The 21,648-nt window shown below is 35.7% G+C and overlaps 1 protein-coding gene across 9 annotated transcripts in view; it reads right to left on the minus strand.

The window, feature by feature from the left end:
* The window catches only part of CADPS2 (calcium dependent secretion activator 2), a 282,843-nt gene that overhangs the window by 26,327 nt on the left and 234,868 nt on the right, over positions 1-21,648 (minus strand). For 3 of the 9 annotated variants that reach the window (XM_088165717.1, XM_088165715.1, XM_088165720.1), the window contains 8 exons: positions 21,364-21,505; positions 21,115-21,234; positions 14,360-14,515; positions 12,174-12,321; positions 11,143-11,157; positions 8,573-8,647; positions 5,049-5,132; positions 4,902-4,934 (listed from right to left, as the gene is read on the minus strand). In XM_088165717.1, coding sequence (XP_088021843.1) covers positions 4,902-4,934; positions 5,049-5,132; positions 8,573-8,647; positions 11,143-11,157; positions 12,174-12,321; positions 14,360-14,515; positions 21,115-21,234; positions 21,364-21,505 — 773 coding nt within the window. The remainder of the gene's footprint in view (positions 1-4,901; positions 4,935-5,048; positions 5,133-8,572; positions 8,648-11,142; positions 11,158-12,173; positions 12,322-14,359; positions 14,516-21,114; positions 21,235-21,363; positions 21,506-21,648) is intronic. The other 6 variants (XM_014877697.2, XM_014877693.2, XM_088165718.1 and 3 more) reach the window with 3 other exon arrangements.

Below are 21,648 nucleotides of genomic sequence, written 5' to 3' on the forward strand. Positions count from 1 at the left end.
GGAAAATTTCACTGCCTGAAAGTTCTTCTCTAAATACTGCAAGGCTCATCATTTGGGCTTTGGAATTACAAACTTAAAATATAATTAAAATGCTTTTGGAATAAAAACTACTTGTATCCATGGCTAGATCATGATCCCCATCAATTCTTACGAAATGAAATACATAAGCCAGATAGGAAGATGTACCATTAGCATAATCAGTCTATTATAAAGGTAACATTTTAATTTCACATGGTTATAAAAGAAATTATTTTGTTTAAATGAAAAAAATGCAATGCATTTTCTCTCTCTCTCAAACATCTTTTTGAAAAGAAACAGCAACTTTGGCAAAGAGAAAATGCGTGTATTTTGAGAAGTATGGAAAATTTAAACTTGATTCTGCAAGCATTTACACAGACACCTTTTCATACACATACAGTTTCATTGCATTCATGAGGAAACACAGGCATGCAAATGTCTGCACCACGATTTTGATTCTTAGTGCAAAAGGTCTTCAAACCACTACAGCTCCTATGACAAAATTCGGTAATAAAATATCCTTTTTTTCCCCTCCATAAAGTTATATTTTACTATGCTATTTTAGCTTTCCTACTGATTAGTAGTCATCCTTCTGATTGCCATTTAAGAGGTATCTCAAAAATACTGCTGACTTAAAACAGATGCTGCAGGGCTTTCCCTCCAATTCTATAATAGCTTGTTTTCACAGATCAGAAAACAGAAGAGCCAGTTCCCAGGTCTGGATATACAGAGGAGGAGGAAGCCAGGAGAAGCCCTGAGCATAAAGATAATACCCCTTTTGTGTTTTTTTTTTTTTTTTTTTTAAATGGAGTTCTATAAGAAAATCCAGCTTAAAAATGACTAGCACTGTACAGCCACACCTGAATAAACTTACTTCTCTCAAAAAGTTTTTGATTCTTAAAATCATTTAAATGAGGCCATGCAGTACAAATGTCATATTTGAAAATGAAGGTATCTGGAAGGTCTCCATGTGTATCTGCCTCGTAGGAGGCAGAGTTCCTTCTCTGGCCTCTACAAGACCCCATAAGTCAAATGCTGGCACATGTGTGAGGCCCCTTTTCATACCTTTGATCCCCACATAAAGGCAAGAGTGGAGCGAGAGGGCTGGCATTGTGCGAGCTGTGCACTGCTGTCAGCCCTGGCTGCTTCAAATGGCCTCTCTGCACTTGCTATGACAGGTGGCCCATATGAAGAGAGGGAGGATTAGGTTCCTTCTGTGCCCTCTAAGTAACTGGCATAGATTACTGGCTCCTACAAAAGGATTTAAACATACCTTTCTGAACAAAAGGCAGTATATACATGAACACGTAACTGGATGCTCAATTTGTACGAGTAGTTGCTCTGGTTGCATTTGTCAATGCAGCAAATGCGTGTAGAAATGACCAGCTAAAGACACAATCATTTGTATGTAAAACTGACTTACATGATGAGAAATTGAACGCAATGAAATAATCTACATGATTAAGGAATAATAATCATTTGAGATTAACAACATCCTTTTTTTTTAACCTCAATTTTACTGCATTCTTTCCCTAGTCTCATTAATTAACCTGCTTTGTGAACAGATTATTAAAAAAAAGGAAAAATATTATGTTGTACTTCTACATCTCCTATGGATTGCCTGGACTTTAAGAGCAACTAATGAAGGATTATAGATGATTTGGATGAGTTGTGTATTCAAATCAGCTTCTGCATTCCCAGTTATCCAAACACAGCATTAAAAAGAGAACCAATGTCATCCTTAACACACTACTTGTAACATTTGTGTTATTTTCTTCCAAACATTTGGTTACTTCTGCCTGCACAGCACTCACATTTCTTTTTCCACTGCAGAGCCTTGCATGCTGTGACAATTACCAATAAGGAGAGCATAACAGCAGCTAGATTTTTTCGTTATTAATTTTAGGAAATCTCAAGACATCATTGTTATCCTTCCTAGTCTGGGTAATTTTGCACTATTGCTTTTATTTCTGTTTCACTTAGCAAAATATACATAGTGTCCATATAGCACTCTATGCACAGCTGGGGAAAGCAATGAGAGCTCCTTGGGACTGCATATGTCCCACTTCTTGAAGGGCATTCTGAAAAAATGAGGCTTATGCTGCATGTTTTCTTAAACAGTTAACAAAACCTCACAAAACCACTTATTGTTTTCTTCTCTTGGATGTAATTAATCATAATTCCCTAGCAAGATTAATGAATAGAGGGGTAGACAGTAAGGCTATGTAGCATTTTTACTAACCACAAGTCTGTGTCTATGTTTTCCACCCTGGTCCTGAGAAATTGAGGGATGCTCTCTAGGGAGTGTGCACCTTCATGTTCAACTATTTATTATCTAAATTGTCTCTCAATTTTAATAGAATTAACCTTTTTCTCAAAATGACCAAAAATCATCTAAGAATGTCTTCGTTCCTTTTGAATAATTTACTATTTTTATTTACTTTTATTTAACTTTTTTTATCCCCTTTACCTCTTACTGTCCCTCTAAAACGTTTTTCTCGGTACTACCTTCACTTTCTTCTAACATCTTTTTTACCTAGTTAGTTTCTTTTTATTTCACTACCAACCAGCACATTTTTCACTGTTTTTCATACTCTGGTTATCAAAGATCAAAAACTCTGTCAAATTCACACACTCAAACAACTCCCCCTGAGCCCCTTGTCGTGTGCCCCCTCCCTTCTCCTCTAGATGCACCAAGTGATCTCCTCAGATGGAGGTGGGGCACAATGTCATTGTCTAACACACTGCAACTCTGCACATATTTGCAGCTACGTCAAAAGAAAGGGCTGACTGTGGTCACTTTTAATCAACTTTCTATGTAGCTATGTGGTAAGGAAGGACAAGAAGGAATTTTACAACGTATTAGGTAAGAATAAAACCATGAGGCATTTAATTAGCTCCAGTGCAGGCTTGCTAGGTCACTGTCACACCACCAAGAGGCTCAATGCACCTTCCTCCCGGTGTGCTGCCCCTCACTCCACTTCTCACTTCAGCTGTGAGCTCAGGTGATGACCTTGAGATGTGACGACTTTCAGCCTCCTCTTACAGCTGGAATTTTTTACTTTGACATCTGGTGATTTTAGGCCCTATTCAGTCTGGATGGCTGCTGTCAGTTGTGACAGTAAGGGCTCTTGGCGTCAACTGCATCTTCACAACAAAAGAATCTGAAGAAGTAAAAGCAGCCCCAGCCTATGAAAACCTTTCAATCCAGGTAAAAAGATCTCCAGAATTTGGAAATCTTTGTCTGGTCAGATCCACAGCTTTGCTGAAGCACAGTTTACATTTGTAGCTTAGCTGTAGAACTACAGTTTAAATGCTTGGAAAGGTGTGTGAGAAATCTGGGAAGTGAAGACATTGTAATAATGCAAGGATCTTGATAGCCTGTCAAAAATCTGGTCTTTTCTTCAAGTCAGGCACGACCATTCAGTGAATGTGAAAAGGGCAGAGGGGCTCCAGCAGCCATCTCCCCGCTTGCTTCCCTCTTTCTCTGGAACAGTGAGTGCATCCCTGTGTCACCTGATTTGCAATATTCCTCAGACCTTGTGGCAAAGGTATTTTTCAGTCTCATTTTTATTGTGAAGTTCAACATCAATGTATCCAGGCCAATGGTAAAAGAGTTTGATGTTTAGTCCTCATAGATAGGTAATTTGGAGAGTTTTCCATATTACCTGAAAGAAGCCCTAGTTTGTCCACTAATTTTTTCTTTTTAGGCCTTTGGGTCTTAAATGCCTCAACAAGGACCTTTTGCTGTAGTTAGACAGCACAATATATTAACAAAAGGTAAACTATATTAACTGGACTTGATATGAGGTCATTGCTTTGAATGAAAGACAGTCTACTTTTTTCTTTTTTATAAAACAAAAGAGCACTTCCACAGATTAAAAAAAACTAGAAAAAATTCAAAAGGCAAAAATATAAGAAAAAAGTCTGAAAACATCATTTGAAAACAACAGAAATGTTACAATTTATCTTATGAATAAAACAAATATAAAGATCGCAACATTAGAAATTCCAGAAACAGAGATTTTTCCTTTTATTTAACACGCATGGATTGAAAAAATAATCACTTAATCTTGCATTTTTCAAAATAGAAATGATGAAAGTTTTGCTGGCCACCACAAAGTTTAGTATATCTGGCAATCAGCTATATTTTAATTTAATGTTTTTCATTTGCATAATAATTGTCACTTATATAATAATTGTAGTCTCTTTTTGCTGTACTTGGAAAATAAGATTTTTTTAGAATTGCATTAAAAAGGGATGAGAATGCAGACTTATGAGAGAACAAGGGATATTGACAGTGAAAATGACACTACATAGTTTTGTTTATTTAAAGAAAAGATATTCTACTCTCATATTCTAATAAAAGTATTTGACAGCTGAATTTTGCCTTTATGTATAAAAGAGCTCCAACAGTTGCTCCTTTATTTTCTACTTATAGCACACAAACATTGCACAACCAATGGTAAATCAAATGGAGATTGAGCAATCAAGGTGTTAAATAAGCAGACCTGAGTCCTGAAGTAAGACATTAAGAAATAATGGATATTCAAGTATGATGTTTTTACTTGTTGCTTACACCACACATTTGAACAATTTTTCCCCACAAAAGAGTATCTAAGTTACAATCCTCACTCTTCCATAACTGAAAAAGTGCATTGAGAATAACCTTTCTACAGTTTGCTTTGAGAGTTACTTATTGCACAAGGGAAATGAAACATCCTCTCAGGGTTGTAGTGGCTGTTTAAATACTCTGTGTAAAGCTGTAATGAATCTCTGTAGGAAAGCAAAATGTCAACAACAAGAAATGTGAGCTAAAGCCCCCCTAATTTCTGAATTATTATGAACAATGGAATAAATGAATCTAAAAGGGTTATACTTACCGGAACATCAACATATTTGGCAGCTGCTTTTACCTTTAGAAAATTAAGCATAAAACACATAGTAAGTACTTATTACTACGAATTGCATACCATTTCAGAATTATGCACAGAAAGAAGAACAGAACCTTTGAGAATCCAAACACTTACAGTGAATGAAACTAATGATGAGAAGAAAGTACCTTCATCATATCTTGACAATTTAGACAGCACACCTTCTAACACTGAAACAACCTGGAGGAAAAGCACAGAGAAAAATCTAAATGCACAGTGTGAAAATTAAATATTTGGAATAAGAATGTGAATTTTTCTTCCTCATATTTGTCTCGATCAGCAGGGCGACATGAACTGTAAATCTGATCAGTTTCTCCATCTCACAAAGTGCTGAAATCAAGTATAACCTTCTTTCTGCAGCTTCACTTATTGACCAAACAGACGGAAATTGCTGAACCACTGCAGAAATAGAAACCCAACCCGAGGTTTCTCTTGAGGCAGGCCTGCTTCCAACACAGCATTGCTGTCTCTAGAATGTGGGTGAATATATATGAATATACACAGTGTGGGTACCCAGCATGTATTTTGGGTGGAAATCACATGTTATTTTCTAGGACCACAGCTTCAAAGATAGAGCACAATTGCTAAAGGTGGTTATTGTGATACCCTGCTTCTCTTATCTTTGCTATTAAATAGAAAACCAGCTCTAATTTCACCTGAAAGTGGAATAGCACTGGTTTTCTGCCAGCAGCATGAGCTGTTGAGCTGCTACTCCATGGCTAAGAAGGAGGCAAGAAAATATATGCCCAAAGTCTCTGGTATGATGTGATTTCTCTCCCCTGGACTTTCACCTGCTATTGTCTGAGCAGCGTGACTCCTCAGAAGTAGGTATGAATAGGTGTTTTTGCCAAAATTTTGTTCTGACCAAAAAAGAAAATCTCATTGATTGCATTAATTACAACTTCAATGTTTAAAGTCCCCCAAATTTGCCTTAAAGCAAACAAATTCACTTTTCACGTCCCTCTGTGATGTTATGTTGCTCAAGTAATTCACAGTATATAACATAAAATATCTGTCAGCCATTGTATTCATACACATTTATTTTACACATATAAATTGCTTTCCAGTTTATATAAAGATTGTTTTAAAAGTCATCCCCTGCTCTCAACACAGTCATTCCCACAACCAAGAGTATCATTTTATGAGTGTGAGGACAGAACAAAATTCCATCTGGCATGCTGTTAATGGGCCCTGTAACAGTGTCACAACAGTGTCACCTCCAGAGGAATTGAGATCATCACTTTACAATAAGCCCTGCTCTTAGCAGTTCAAGGAGCAGGAGCAAGTGCACACCTACATTTGTCATTTATCAATCTAACTTGTCATATTTACAGTGTTAATTAAGACACTGGTACATAGGTGCCAATCAAAGAATAAATCCACATAACGGGAGAGAGTGGCAGTTGTTTCTGCTCTCACTTTATTAGACCAAATACCAGCTTTCTGCTTTGCAGTTGCATGCCTGTGAGAAGCTGCTGTTCATACTTTAACTCATTTTATCTGATTGACAAGGATTCTTTCTGCAGAAAAGTGTTCAACTTTATTGTGCGAAGATTGGCTAGGGAAAAGGCTGATTTCATAAACAACATGGTGTCCGCAGTGCCAACATATGAATCCAATACAAATAGGACACAAAATAACAGAGAGCAAAACAATTCAGTGTCAAGGATGTCTGTTTAAACAAAAGGCTTAGTTATGCAGCTGGAAACTTGTTTTCCAAGATGTCAGTGTATGGACTTGTGAAACTCTAAAAGCATTTCTGTGCATACCTCATATTCTATGAATTGGTTACCTTGAGACACACTGTGCTTTGTTTCACTGTTTTGTGCTATTCCTGTCATTTCTTGAACACTTTAGACTGATGTGTCTTGTGTAAAAACTGCCCAGTACAGTTCTTAACAAGTAAAACCTCACTGAAGGCAAAGTGTTATTTTCAGTTTTATAAGTAACTTGCTGCTAAAAACAATGCTTGAAACACTTATTATTCCACTGAGACACAATGATTGAAACACTTATTCCACTGAGACACAAAGGAGGTAATAAAGAGGTAAAGGCTGGAAAGTAATGAAAATATGTTAGATGCAAAAGATGAATGCATATGGCTATCATGCACACTGATAGCATTTTTTCTGGCCAAAATCAAGAGCTAAACCTCAGCCTTCCTTTGTACCCTCAGAAGCTTTTTGCCTTGAAACAGAAGCAATCAGGATGCCACTGGCATTTCACACCTCAAGTGAGGAGACACTGGTTAAGCTTCCAGCGATCAGCCAATGACACAGAATATTTGGTTCCTGTTTTGAGATTTCATCCTCTGGTATTACTGTGATAACTAATAATACAAATCCCTCTGTATTGACAGCAGTTGCCTCTGGAGTTTCTTGTACATACATCCAGAAGGAATATGACTATATTCTTCCTTTTTTACAATCTCAGATATTAAAAAAAATCAAAAAATCAAAAAGTTTAACATTTAATAGAATGAATTTTTCTGATTGAATTCCCCTTTCTTCCTCTTCAATAACATTAAAACCATAAATTGGAAGATTAGTTGGGAGCTATGATAGGCAACATGTAAAATTTGAAACTGTTGAGTTGAACTGCTTGTAATTACGTTTACATCAAAGCTTCACTTTAGACCAAAAAATGTTTGGCTTCTACACAGTTACCAAAAAGTGGACACATTTATTTGAAACTTCTGTAATGATTCTACAAAGCCTTCATCTTCAACTGATAGATGTCAATCCAAAAAGCAGATTCCCATCTCCCATTCCCCCTAGCAAGATGTGAGAAGCAAAAATAAAGGCATGTTGAAAATATGACTAGAGTCTTACTTTCTATCACTAACGCACAAATTGTAGATATATTGCTTATTTATCCTACTTTGAAAATCAGGTATTTCTCAGCACCTTGCAGTGTTTAGATAACAAAAATTCTTATAAAATCTTTCTTTTCTGTCATTATTTGCTGTGCCCTTCAAACTATTTGGGATGGAAACTTTTTTTATATATCAATCATTTAAGATTTTTACTGGAGTAGAGGTGCTACAGAAAGACAAGACATTGTTTAAGGTTTTTTCACTTATTCTCCGAACCCTTATATCATTACAAAATACATTTTATTTCTAAATATAAAAGCCTAAAAATCAATTTCAAGAAACAACAACTTATAAAATATTTTTAATTAAATGGTTTGTGGACCAGAATCTCATTAAAAAGTTAAACTGAAACTCGGGGTATTGTCCACCTCTAAATACCAAATTTAAATACTAAATGATAGAAAGAAAGTTCTCATATAAGAAATTCAACAAAAGATAACACATGGTATTATGTAAGGCCAGATTGACAAAATTTAGTCCTGCCAGTTCTACTGGCTGCTAGCAATTCCTATCTACAACAGGAAACACAGCAGACAAACCTCAATAGCAGGCAGCACAGAAATTGTTTACTCAATTGTTATAAAATTTAATTTTGTAAATTCAGTATTATTTTCACTAGCAGTATTTACAAATTATGTTGTCCTTCACAATTTTCCTGTGCATAGAAAAACTGTGATATTTGAATACATCTCCAAAGTTCAACCATTTTCTGCTGTATTATAAATTAAGATGTAAATAGTTTTACCTTTGAAACAAGAAGTGAAATAATTTCTTTAACTGTTTCTTCAATCAAGTCATCTATTTTTGAATGGTATTGTTGCTGTAATTCAAAAGATAAAAAAGCATTAGCATGTATACATAAGTCATAAATGGTGCAAAGCTGATAACCCTGTCAGATCAGATTTACTTAAAATTATCATTTTGAACATCAGAAGAACAAACCCTTGAAAATGATCCACCGAATCAACAGTTTCCTACATTCTGTGTTGAAAATTTTCCCATGTACACTGTTGAGTTAAGCAGCTAATGGGGTTATTATTTAGATGAATTGAGTTCTTATACTTATTCAGGCAAAGGAATGTGAAGGATAGTTTTTGTCTTCTCCTATATAATTAAGGTGTATTTTTTTCTAAAGGGTTGGTTTAGCTGGAGAAGAAAAAAGACTAGAATAAGGTTTAATTAATACAGCATTTCATGTCTGACAACTCTCATTCATAAGTTATTTTAAATGTCCTCTAGAAATAAAATGAGCTCCAATTGTTCATCCTGAAAGAGCCTTTCTGTTAGCCCAGTGAGCTTCAGTTTATAGAAATCTTACAATATGTTCAAGCAAAGACAAAATTAAAATTTCATCAACAAAGCAGAATAGATGGTAACAAATTAATAGGCCATAGAAAGCATAATAAAACAGACTTCATAGACTTATTTTTTGCTTTTTCATAAAGAAGGTGCCTTTAAGTAAATGCTTTTAAAATAAATCCAAAAGACTTTTTAGATAATCCTCCTGAAATTAACGGGAACTAGGGATCCCATTCTGTCAAGGAGGCACATCAATTTAAACAGTAATTCTTCCTTTAGAAACATTTATCTGACAGCAAAGATTGTCCCCAATAGCCACTTCACAGAAAATGTGACTTGTAAAGACTAACCCTATCTTTCTAGTTCAAGGCTACTTGGAATAGCTAACAGCATAATGCTTGGAGTAAAAATATTGAGGTCAGTGTAAACATTAGCCTAACTTAGCAGCTGCCAGGAGAATTTTCTTCAGAATTCTAAGTTTTTAAAGGCTATTTTTCATCTGTTTCAGAGTTGCCATACAAATCAAAACATTAATTCTGATCTGCTAAATATTTTTAGGAATGATTTTCTAAACCCCACAGATACTGAACTTGGGTTTAAATTAAGAGAGAATAAAACTATGAGATGTGTTTGCCCACATATGTGTCTGCTACAGGTATTAACACCAAATGTCAATTTTTGCTTTTAATGTCTTTTAAAGTTTAAAAAAACCTTGAAAAATGTAAATACACAACTCACAAACAGCTGTGGTCACACTGGAATAGTAAAAGAGCATATTAGAAATACATCAAAGAACTTTCTACATTTTGAGATATTATATTCCAACCATATTAATGTCTTGACCAATAAAATATTGTCTTGATCTGCTAAAGGGTTCAATCACCCCAAACAGTGTGTGACATCTGTTGCTTACCATTCTTCAGAAAGCAATGCTTTCTTACTCTCTGGAAAGCATAAACAATTATTCTCCCACTAATGAATGCCAAAATTATATATACTCCTGCGATCCATAAAAAGTCAGTTGTGTCTCCCAGGAAGTGCCTGCAACTTTATCTCCACAGTATATTAAATTAATGGATCTATGTATGTCAGATCAGTTCCTGTATATTTTTTTCTTGTGTTTTTTTCTTTTTTCTCACTACAAAGCAAATATAATTTTGTAGAAATGGAGTATAAATGGTAGCTTCACTTCTGAACAAGGCAAAAAAAGAACTGAATCAAATTTTTCAAAAACCACAAGGTTCCAAAACCATGACATTTCTTTAGAAATAATTTTAAAATCACATTAATATTTTTTTTAAAGATCACAATAATTGTAAATTTTAGAATCACAGTAATTTTTTCATTATTTATTTTGAAATTAATGAGATCGTAAATACCCTAACCCACTCATCTTCAGTGCTAATCTCCACTAAAACAGCCACCCTCAGCAAAACAAAACTTCAGATCCTTGTGGAAGATGATTTGACTCTTAAGAAGATGGCTGAAGCTTGGCTTCTAGTGGCCTGGCTGACAGAGCAGGCATAATCCAGAGCAGGCAAGAGGAATGGCACATCCTGGAGCAGGGGGCGGTGCCATCTGTCTGCAGGTCATTATCGAGCTACTGCTATTGCCTGTCCCCGAAGCAGCATGGGCACGTGTGTGTGCAGGTTACTGCTTGGACACAAGGGAAAGGTGAAACGGCAGCATCAGCTCACATAGAGAGCTGAGAGCTGTGGTTTACTTCTGATGAGCCTCACTGGGAGGTGAAAGAACCCAAAACTTTGTGACCTGGTAAGACAGGACACTGAGTTTGAAAAGCAGAAAAGTGAAGACTTCATCTGGAATCGCCCAGGAGGAACAAGGAAAGAATCGAGAAGCTGATCTCAGTCTGTTGCACAGTCAGACTGTGAAGGAATTCTGAGGGCCTGGCTAATACATTAACATGAAAAACAATATTACCATTTAAAATAAAAAGTGGCTGTTAATATTCAACGAAAAAAACCGTAAATTAAAAAACAATGAGAAGACACTTACCCATTGACTAGCAAACTGGTTCATGTCATGGAAAACCAAAAGGAAAAATGAAGACGACAGGGTATAAAAGGAAAATGATGAGTTTCTCATTGAATTAGGAAAGAAAAAAGACAATTACATTGAATATGCTCACTTGAAAAGATCAGTCAATGAAATGAAGAACACAGCCCAGAAATGCAAAAAAAAGCAACTGAAAAAATATGTCCAAATAGTGTAATTGTGAAGGTGCCTAAGGCAGACATGCATTTTTTTCTGCCAAATTCTGAAAAATGTTTTTACTGTCTCTCCAAAACCAATCAAACAAATTACAAACCAAATTACATGCTAATGAATTAGCACAGAAAGAACAGTTTTAATTTTTTTCTGGTGGCCTCACCAATCTACATAGCATACCCTTTTCATTTTACACATTATTCCTGCTGAGACTGACAACACGGGAGTGACAGAAATCAGTGAAATTTACATATCCTTCAAAAGCACATCAGTGCTCCACTGTGGAGTATCTACAGTCCTGGCAGCAGACTACTGCCAAAACGGTCCCTGTCCTTGGAGACCAAATAAAAAACCCCATAAAATTACCTGATAATTTCTTTCCTCTATTTTCAGCATATTCCTAGGCATGCATGCTAGGCCTATAATCCATGTAAAATTAAACCTTACTAAATTAAAACCTGTCTGCAAAGGACAATATTTTGGCTCTATTTTACAATTACAAAGGAGTCCTGAAGTGGGCTCTTTTTCTGTTGCAACCTGAGAGAAATTCCTGGAGGGGCTGTGAGTCAAGAAATCCTCTGAATGTTCAACAGACTCACAGGTCAAAGCAAACAAATTACAGAAGCACTCTTTGTGCTCTGGTGGAAGATAAGGGGTTGTGTCTTGCATGATGCCTCTAGAGATCAGCTGATGCACACTTCTGTACCAACAGAGCTATGTGATGCATCTCAGTTTGAAATTAATCTAAGGATAGTCTGCAGTATGAGATGTTTCAGATCAACCACACATAGGAATTAAACATACAAAATTCCACATACCTCTTGGCCCCCATCCAGTATGCAGAGTTTAGCTGTCTGTTTCTTGGCGTCAACTAAGACGTTAAACATTGTACACAGACAAGAAGGTATACGCAAGTCTGTTGATTTGTTTGCCTTTTGCAGCTTCAGTTCAAATGCAATTCTTGTTCTGTTTATTAAAACACAATTTGTAATATGAGTATCTCTGATAATTCTTAACAGCACAGTAAACGTATAAATCTTGCTGAACATGTTGGTTTAACAATATACACATGCAGGAGAACATTTTAGAATTAAAATTCTGTAAATTCAGAATATCAACCTTTCAATAAACAATTGCACTGATGGTAATCTCAAGGTTCTACACTTCTTCAGTGAATTCATTTGAACAATAAAAGTATTATTTTCTTGCTTTCTAGATAAAAATATGTTTCCCTGTGTTTAATGCTATGCTAAAATGCAGTTTATTGTATAAAATGTTTGCATCTAAGAAAAATTATGAAAAAATCCTCTTCTGGCTTTAATGGAAAGAGAATTTTAATAAAGAAAATGAGTTTAATATTAAGAAAATATTAACATTTATATCAAAAATTAAGACATATCATGAGATACATAATATAAAGCCCCTATTTTCACATCAGTGTAAATAAGGAGCAATGTCACTGAAACAAACTATAATTTAACATACTTAAAGATAAAATGTTTTATTTCCATCCTTATTCTTAAATGCGGGTACCAGAGATTCACACAATATTTTTAGAAGACTGGAACAGAAGAATCCTATTTCCATTTTAAAAATTCTTAAGATCATATTAATATCACAAAAAGAGTTATAATAGAAGAATTCCAAACTTTTTTTCTAAGTTACTACTCTAATCTTTATTACCTGACATAGTATCTTTAACCACACAAAAATGTAATTAGTGTATTAAGACTGGTATGTTATGTATTAAGTCTAAAATAGTAATATATTTTATAGTCCTGTTGATAAGACAGTAAAGTTTTTTTTTCTTTTTCCAGATCAAAATCAATATAATCTATATATTAGTAGCACTGAATCTCTTTGCTAGTCTTTTTATGTTTTTTTAGACTAAGATTATACTAATAGCCTTCCAGTCCTTTAAGATTTCACAATTTTTCTAAGTTTTCTTAGATAACTGTAATTGACTGAGTTTCTATGCCAAGTTCTTTAGAACAGATGGATTGCTTTAGTTTTAGTGTTTCCTACCTTTCTTGGTTAGAGCTTTAACTTTTATTCCACTCCCTGTATCATTCCCCTTTCTTAATCAAATAGAAAAGTTCTTTTAAATGTTTCTGGGTTTTTTTAATCATGACTTCATCATTCTAGCTTTAGCAACAGGTTCATACCCGTAGCCTGAGGTTCTACTTTTTCCTAGTGTGTTTAGAGAAAATAATGCAATACTATGTGATCTGTAAAGATTCTCTGCTTGTTTAGCCATTCTTATCAATATTATACATTTTATGACTAACACAAATTATCTACAAAATTTATTTTCTCCCTTTCTATTTTTTAAAGAAATCTGTATTTTTATATCTCCAGATTAAGACTTCTGAAGCACCTAACTGTAAATCTCTGTAAATTTTCTAGACATACAGATATTTCTTCTAAACTCAGTGATATTTACTGAAAGCTATGGCATCAGACTACCTATAATTAATTTAAAGAATATATCAATAATGCTAAGATACAGCTCAAGGAGAAATAACACTATATTTTCTGTGATTTTCAGAAGTTTAGCACTATAAAACTTATTTTCAGTTGGATGACTATGCACTTTATAGTTTGTAATATATTTCTTAGAGACAGCACTCTAAAATTGATGAATTAAATAATACTATTAACTGAACATGAAGAAAAATGTAGTAAAGGGGGAGGAAAATGTATAAAAAAAAGAAAGATTTCTTCTAGCAGAATTCTGATTTCTGTTAATATTTGCCACTAATACGGAACAGAAAAAACAAACTTGATTTATTAACTTCCAAGGGTCTATTCAGAAAAGATAGAGGGGAAATTCTCTTTGATATTTCCTAGATGTTGCCAAATTGCTGATTGCCAGATGCTGGAAATAAACGCAAGTCATGATCTCTTTAGAACTGCCCTGATTTCTGTGACACGATTCTGGTATACCCCTGCATAGTTAATTTTCAAATCTCTCCCAATTTTTAAGTGATCATTACAACTGTACCTTTTAACACAGGCTTCAATCATGTCAGTGGCCATGAGTTTAAGTCTCTGCTCTAAATGGTGGGCAAATTCTGGTTCTGGCCAGTGAAGATCAAAAACAAACATCTGCAGAGCATCCAGTTTCCAGAAAAGATCTTCAGATGTCGCTGATCCATTGCTATAAGAAACAAAACAAAACAAAGCCCCCAAAAACCAGAAGATAAATGTATGCATGTCTATCTCAGTTGCCACATAATTAAGGTAATAAGATTTCCTTATCACACCACCCCCCTCCTTCATTTCCCTGTGTCTTTTAGTACAGTTGCTCCTATTTAAAAAACGAGAAAATGGTAGTGGGAAACTTAAAATATATCCCCTTAGGCTGAAAAAAATGAATGATTTCTCATTTATTAGCTGAGAAATATGGTAGGATAGGGAGGTAGATGGGATGTTGGGGACCACGGAAAATGAAATGGCTCAAGTTTCAGATCAAGATAGGAAAAATATAGGGTACAGTAATAGTATGGATATTTTCAATATAGTGAAGATTTTGTATGTATATTTTCTTGCCTTTATAACTCTGGTAGATAAGTCTACCAAAGAAATGAAGATGCCAGTAGTAATATTGTAAAAGAGATAACCAGACAAATAGTTCCTAGATAAATGCTCATGAATTCTAACTGAGGGAATAGCATCACATCTGGGTGGGAAAAAAAAAGAGAAGAGAAACTATTTAAAGAAATCTGTGTACAAAAAACCTCAGTGGATTAATACGGCTCTATGCCATTTCAGATTGTCTAAAATGTTTTAAAGTTCTTTCACCCTGATTTGGTTGCTAAATTTAAATACAATTGCTTGTGATAAAATGCAACAAATTAAAGCTAAACTAAGCAGTAAGTTCATTTACACTTCCATTGTCAATACAGATTAATTACATTTTCGTGATGTGTTGTATTGTAGTGCCTGAGTTACCATTTAAGATTAGTGTATACTATGCAACGTTGAATTCCAGGATGTGTGTGACACAAGCAACCACAACTCAGCCTGACAGTCCCAATTCAGATCCAAACAGTTTAAATACATCATTACTATCATTTTGTTTCTTCTGCCTCATGACTAAAGAACAGAATTATCAAAGTGTCAAGTGACTCCAGCTCTCATGGAAGGAATCGGTGAGCACTGATTGTGCTCAGGACAGAGCAGAGTCAGATTGAGAACCAAATTAAACCAACAGAAAGGACCTCTAATATCTGACCACCTAATGCAGCCCTCAGACAGTAGCACCACCACAGGGTCACACCGGGTTAGCCGAGGCAGTGGGCAGTGAGGTGGATTAAAGCACAGCTCATGTTCAGGGCTCTGAAGCAGCAGCAGGGATGCCTCAGGAACACTGCTCCAGTCTCACACCTGCATCCCTCACCTTCCAGACACACCCACGTGCCCCTTGCTCCTCTGCCTTAAGGCTACCACAGCCAGTGGTGCTGCCTCATGCCCCTCGCAGCTCCGGGCCAGGCAAGCGGACAGCCAAGCTGGGAGCAGGGAAAGCTCCTTTCCAAAGGAAAGGCTGCCTCTGAGCGACCAGCTCAGATAGCTCTGGTTTAATGGTGTAGGTTTTGGTATCTTCGTGGTGCAGAGCAGGATATTCCACAGTGCCAACACATTTTTTAGTTTAGGCTTTTTCGATATTATACATATTTTCCCCATTTATACGCTTCCCCATGTCACACGGTAATTGTTAATTTTGTATTGTATTGTGGTCCTGAAAGAAAACAACAGAAACAGGAAAAAGGCACATGGGACAGCTAGGGTTACAATTTGCACTGGGGTTCTACTTGTTGAGGGACCACTTTCATACATCACTAAGTTTAATTAAGGAACAGAAAGAAAAAACAACCAAAGCTCTGGAAAATTCATAATCCTGTCAGACTGTTCTAAAAGTTATATGACATGCAAATATTGAAGATATCATTGCATCTGCTGTGTACGCTGGCAGTGAGTGAAGCTGTAGATGCTTTGTTTAGACCTTATCTGATTCAAAAGTGACTAAATCAAGTTTTGAGAAGACTGGGGTAAAAGAGTAAGACAAATCATATGGGGACGGAAATGGGACAATCTCTATTTATGTAACTGTTGATAAAAACACATATTTTCTAGAAAACAAACCAAATTTTCTCAAGAAACAAAACTAATAATTTCCATCATCACATCATAAAATTTAACTATTTTTTATTCTCCCATAGTTGTTTCTTATTTGTCTGATGGAATTCCAAAGGCAATTCTTTAGGACTCAGGACGACAAATGTATTCATAATAACATAAATGTATTCTCATGCACATTTACTACTATGTTTACTATGACACTGTAGTAGCCACTTAATTTTGTTTAATTAGACTACTAAATAAAGTTTCACAATTATAATAAATGTAAAAACAGGCACAGATTCATGGAAGAATGTGTTGTGAGAAATGCTAATTTATTTGTTCTCTTTTTATATAATTTTGAGTTTTCATCCTTCAATTTTTTATTCAGCATTGTCCAATGACATTTGAATTTGACTAACATATTATACGAATCAGATGAGGACAGAAAATAAAGTAAATAAAGTGCTATAACATAAATTGTTTGTTCCTGGTTCACCCATCCAAACACAAAGGTCCAATTTGTTTGCTAAATGCTGCAAAAAAGAGCTAAACTCAGATTTTACATCTTCCTGGCACAGGAGTAATTCCTGCATTCAAATCAAGACAGAATCTGTATCCATAATTTGAGACCCTTTTTTTATTTTTTTGTGAAGGAACAGGACACATTCTTGGCTACTGAAAACTCTTTATTTGAATGTGCATGGTGAAGCTACTTCAGTCTGAAGAAAGGAATAATATTGCTCTACCAGGAAACTGAACTGACATTCTTTCTTTAAAAACTGTAATAGTTATCCATAGTTCTAAAATCAAGCACAATCTCTACTGCTTTGCTGGCCAAAACTTAACCCTTCAGGTACTGTCCAGTTGTCCATTCTTATAATTAGGTCATGGCCATAAAAGAAGGTTACCAGGGATTAAAAGGGGCAAATATTATGCCCATCCCATTACATTCCCATTTATTTTAATGGGAATTTAACTTTGCATTTGGTCACACTTTGACTGGGAAAGTGGACCAGGTATCTCCAGAGGTTCCTTTTAAATCTTTTTATGGCTTGCATCATACTGAACATAGCAAATAAAAAGATCCAAGACATAATGTTTCTCCAAGAACCTGCAGCATATCAAATCTAGGAGTTGCATGTAGCCTCCTAGGCATGCAGTCTTAATTCACTTATCCACTGACAGCTGAAAGAGGCAGCTTCCCACTGGGCTTGCCAGGTACCTAAGCAGTAGCAATTAGTCAAACAGCCCACTGATAAAGTACACTCCCACACATGACTCTAGAGTAGATGTAGAATGAATAATTTCTTGCCTACATATGAAACTCCATAGTATGGCTTGGGATATGAAAATATAAGTATTAAATATCTAAGAATATTATCAATCAATGAAAATATTCAAAAGCAGCCGGTTTCAATTCTTCTATAATCCACCAAGGACCAAGGACCAGAATGGTAATTTTACAAATTACTGCCTTTTTTTTTTTAAATGAAAGTGAGATACTACCCACTACTGTTTTGTGAGGACCACTTACAAAACATGGCACAAGCAATACATCCCTCGTGAATTCCAGCTTTTCATTCTGTATGCTGCCTCAAAATATATGTTCAGGGCTCAGAAAGTCAATTGAGAATTTCTTCAACAGAATCGGATTTTCAGTAATTTCAGTGTCAGTTGCACTCAGCCCCATCTCTCCACTTTTCACCAGCAGATGAGGCAGAAGGATGGAGCAGAACTTCTGAAAGCATCAGTCTAAAGTCCCTCAAAGACATTGGGAACAGAGCTACCCCATGCTCTTAGTTCAAGAATGAGGCAAACTAAGGATCAAGCAACCAAAACAAGTTTCTTGAGTATTCTTTCTTACTGCATATTAGCATTTTTGGATGGAAAGAAATTTGCCCCACAATATAAACTTGTCTTTCAGAATGCTTAATAGGATCTAGCTATTCAAAATTCCTTATTCCATAGAAAGCAGGTCAGCCAGATTTCACAAAGCCATCAGTCCTATGGCTATACTTTTAAATACTCATCCTTAGAAATGCAGGCCATGGCGTCTTACCACTTTACAGGAGGTAAGCTCTATGACAGGAACGTATGTGGCACTGCAGATACAACCCCCCAGAATAGAGATGAAAGATGGCCTCCTGACTCATTCAGCACTCACAGACACACAGAGAGGTCCAGCATAGGAGCTCAGAGATATTCAGGACATCTCCCTCTATATCACTGTTGGAGCACTGTGACGGCTCCAGCCTTGTCTCTCTCATCACTCATTATAGCTGAGCCATATCAGGAAGAACACAGATGACACATTTCCTTTATGTTGCTTCTTCTGGGTGGAAGACAAGACTGGACTATTCTCCTAAAAGCATATATCTTATTCCAGGTTGCCCCAGCCTTGAAATTTCCTGAAGCTGATGGCAGATAGCAACACCAGATAGCAACAGACAATCTCAGGTGTGTATCTACAATATTTCTGGTTAGTGACACTACATTATGTCTGCACTGAAAAGAATAATTTATAAATTAAACCATAAACAATTAAAATCACCCACATATCTCACATAAAAACCAGGTACAGAAGATGCAAAAAACCCCCGGTATTTAAAATATGAAGAGCAATTTAAAATAGTATATTTGAATTAATGAATAAGTAAGGAAAAACTCCTCATTGGGACTGATTGAAAGCTTTTACAAAATATTTAAACATTTTTGCTCTTTAAAATTATCTTCACCCAAATGGAAGAGTAATTCATAGTGCTCTGCATGTCTAGCCAATGTGTCATCTGAGTTATCTTCTCCAGAGACCAATCAAGAAAAACAGACTACTCTTCTTGAATGCTGTGTGGGGTGGCTGAAAGGAGTGATGGCCTTACAAAGATCACAACTGCAGTAAGAGACACTGCTCGCCCTCATTTCTTTTGAAAAGCAGCAGAATGGCAGCTACTTCTGGCCAGTGTTTACAGCATATCAACCTCACTGCTCACCAAATGCTACAAAAACCTCACTGGTTGGTTTAGGATGTTATGCATACTGTTTCATATATACCATGAAACTAAATATAAGAACATGTGCAAGAGGGAGGAGCCCATTGCTGAATTTTACTATGCTTCCAAGTGTTTTGACAATAGAGTCTAGCAAATATATTGCTTCATCAAACCCCTCATTTAGGGAAGATCAACCACTATAATCCTACAACCGAATCTGTATTATTTATAAACTCAGTATTCAAAATACAAGAAATTTCATCTACACAATTTATTTTTACTTGATGTGGCTGCTAGAAAGCAGACTACAAGAGCACATCCAAGATTAGCAACTCTTAACTCCAAAAGCTATTCTTTAAGAAAAAAGTGACCTTTGAAAACCTGGGGATAACAGAAAGGAATTTGAGTTCCAGAAGGCCAATTAGTTTGTATTCAAAGCTGAAATGACTTGCATAAGCACATCAGGAGAAACCTAGAATTACTATAGTAAACACAAAAGGTACCAAAGCCAAGGATTAAGAGGAACTCTGTCACATTTTAGGGGAATTAACAGCAGAACAACAATCATAATACTCCCTTTTTACAAGGAGTCACATGAAAAAGACAAGGGATAATGGGTTCAAGTTACTTCTGGGGAGTTTCTGATTAGAAAGTAGAGGAAATTTTTCACAATTAAGACAATCAGCCATTGGAATAATCTCACCCAGAGGAAATGGTGGATTCCCCAGCATTGCACATTTTAAAAATTTGTCTGGACAGGGTGCTGGGCCATTCCAGACCATGCTTTTGCCAAGGAAAGTTGGATGAGATGATCCTTGAGAATCCTTTTAGCATGGTATTCTATGATTGTATTAACTCTTGCAGAAATAGATCTAATGCTATTTTGAAGTCTGTCATAAAACTTGAAAAGGCAACACTTGTCTTGAAATGATATTATCAATGTATGTGTTTTGAATGTGTGTTTTTTGAAGTCTTTCACATTCATGCTATCCTAATATAACTTTTGCTAAAATAAGGTTCTTGAGCCTTTCTCTAACATGTATTAATGTGTCCTCACACAGAAATCAGACCTGTAACTATGAGAATATTTCCACAGAGCTCTGAAATATTGGGGAAAAATCAGAAAGATTTTTTTTTTTCAAGCAGACAAAGAAAGAGATGTATTTCTATTATTGGTAATTATTAACGTTTTACTATTTTCTGTAACATGGATATTTAATCTGATGACAATATTTACAATCAATGACTTTCAGAACCAATATAAAATGAGTTAGTCAAACCCATGCAAAAAATACAATGGGCTGCCTCATTTTTACAAAACCAAAATCTCAAATCCATCATCCAAAAGGTTCCCCACTGCTTGTTAATTCAAAAGAGCAATTAGGTTGTTTAGAGTATGAAACATCATTCCTGCTACGACAGACCTTTGCCAAGTTGGATTTTCTAAGTTACCAGGTTTAAGACTGCTACATTTTAATGCACTAGAAAGCGCAACTCACTAACAGTCCATGCTCGGCTCACTCCCAAGAAACAACAATTTCCAACTAAGAGAGGATAAACACCATGCAATCCAAATATAGCTGCACAGAACACTAGCAAGGCCATGCAGAGCTGACATACAGTCAGAAAGTTATTGAAGAATACACACGTGGAGTCATACAAAGAAGTCATCCAGGTTGGTGTAGTAAAGCTAGGTATTTGTGGAAGATTAAGAGGCAAACTTGGAACTTTTGGAAGAGCTACATTAGGAAGACTGTTGGTGATGCTCCTGTGAAGAAATAAACAATGTAGGAATACAATAAAAAATAGAATATTTAAAGGACAACAGGGGAGAACCCCTTATTAGACAGAAAGCTATAGGCAGGTGCTCTGTTCAGATTTTGTAAAAAGCACTTACTTGACAGGTTGCCATGACTCTTGTTCAAGACCTCTGTGAATGGACTGGGCAATAGATGATTCCATGAGATCAATGTAGCGGACAACCATGGGAACAAAAATTTCTTGCAAGTGCTTGTGAAACTTCCCATTGCACAAAAGTGCTTTAAAAAACAAACAAGAGACAAAAATGTCAGACCTTCTGTTATAGGATGTGTATCTCAATGTTTCAGTACACAAAAGCATTAAGCATAAGGTCTAGATTGTGTAGGAAATACAGTTCAGAAAAGATAAATGAAGTGTTCCA

This window comes from Sturnus vulgaris, chromosome 5 (assembly GCF_052056855.1).
Source record: "Sturnus vulgaris isolate bStuVul1 chromosome 5, bStuVul1.hap1, whole genome shotgun sequence".
NCBI classification, from domain to species: Eukaryota; Metazoa; Chordata; class Aves; order Passeriformes; family Sturnidae; genus Sturnus; species Sturnus vulgaris.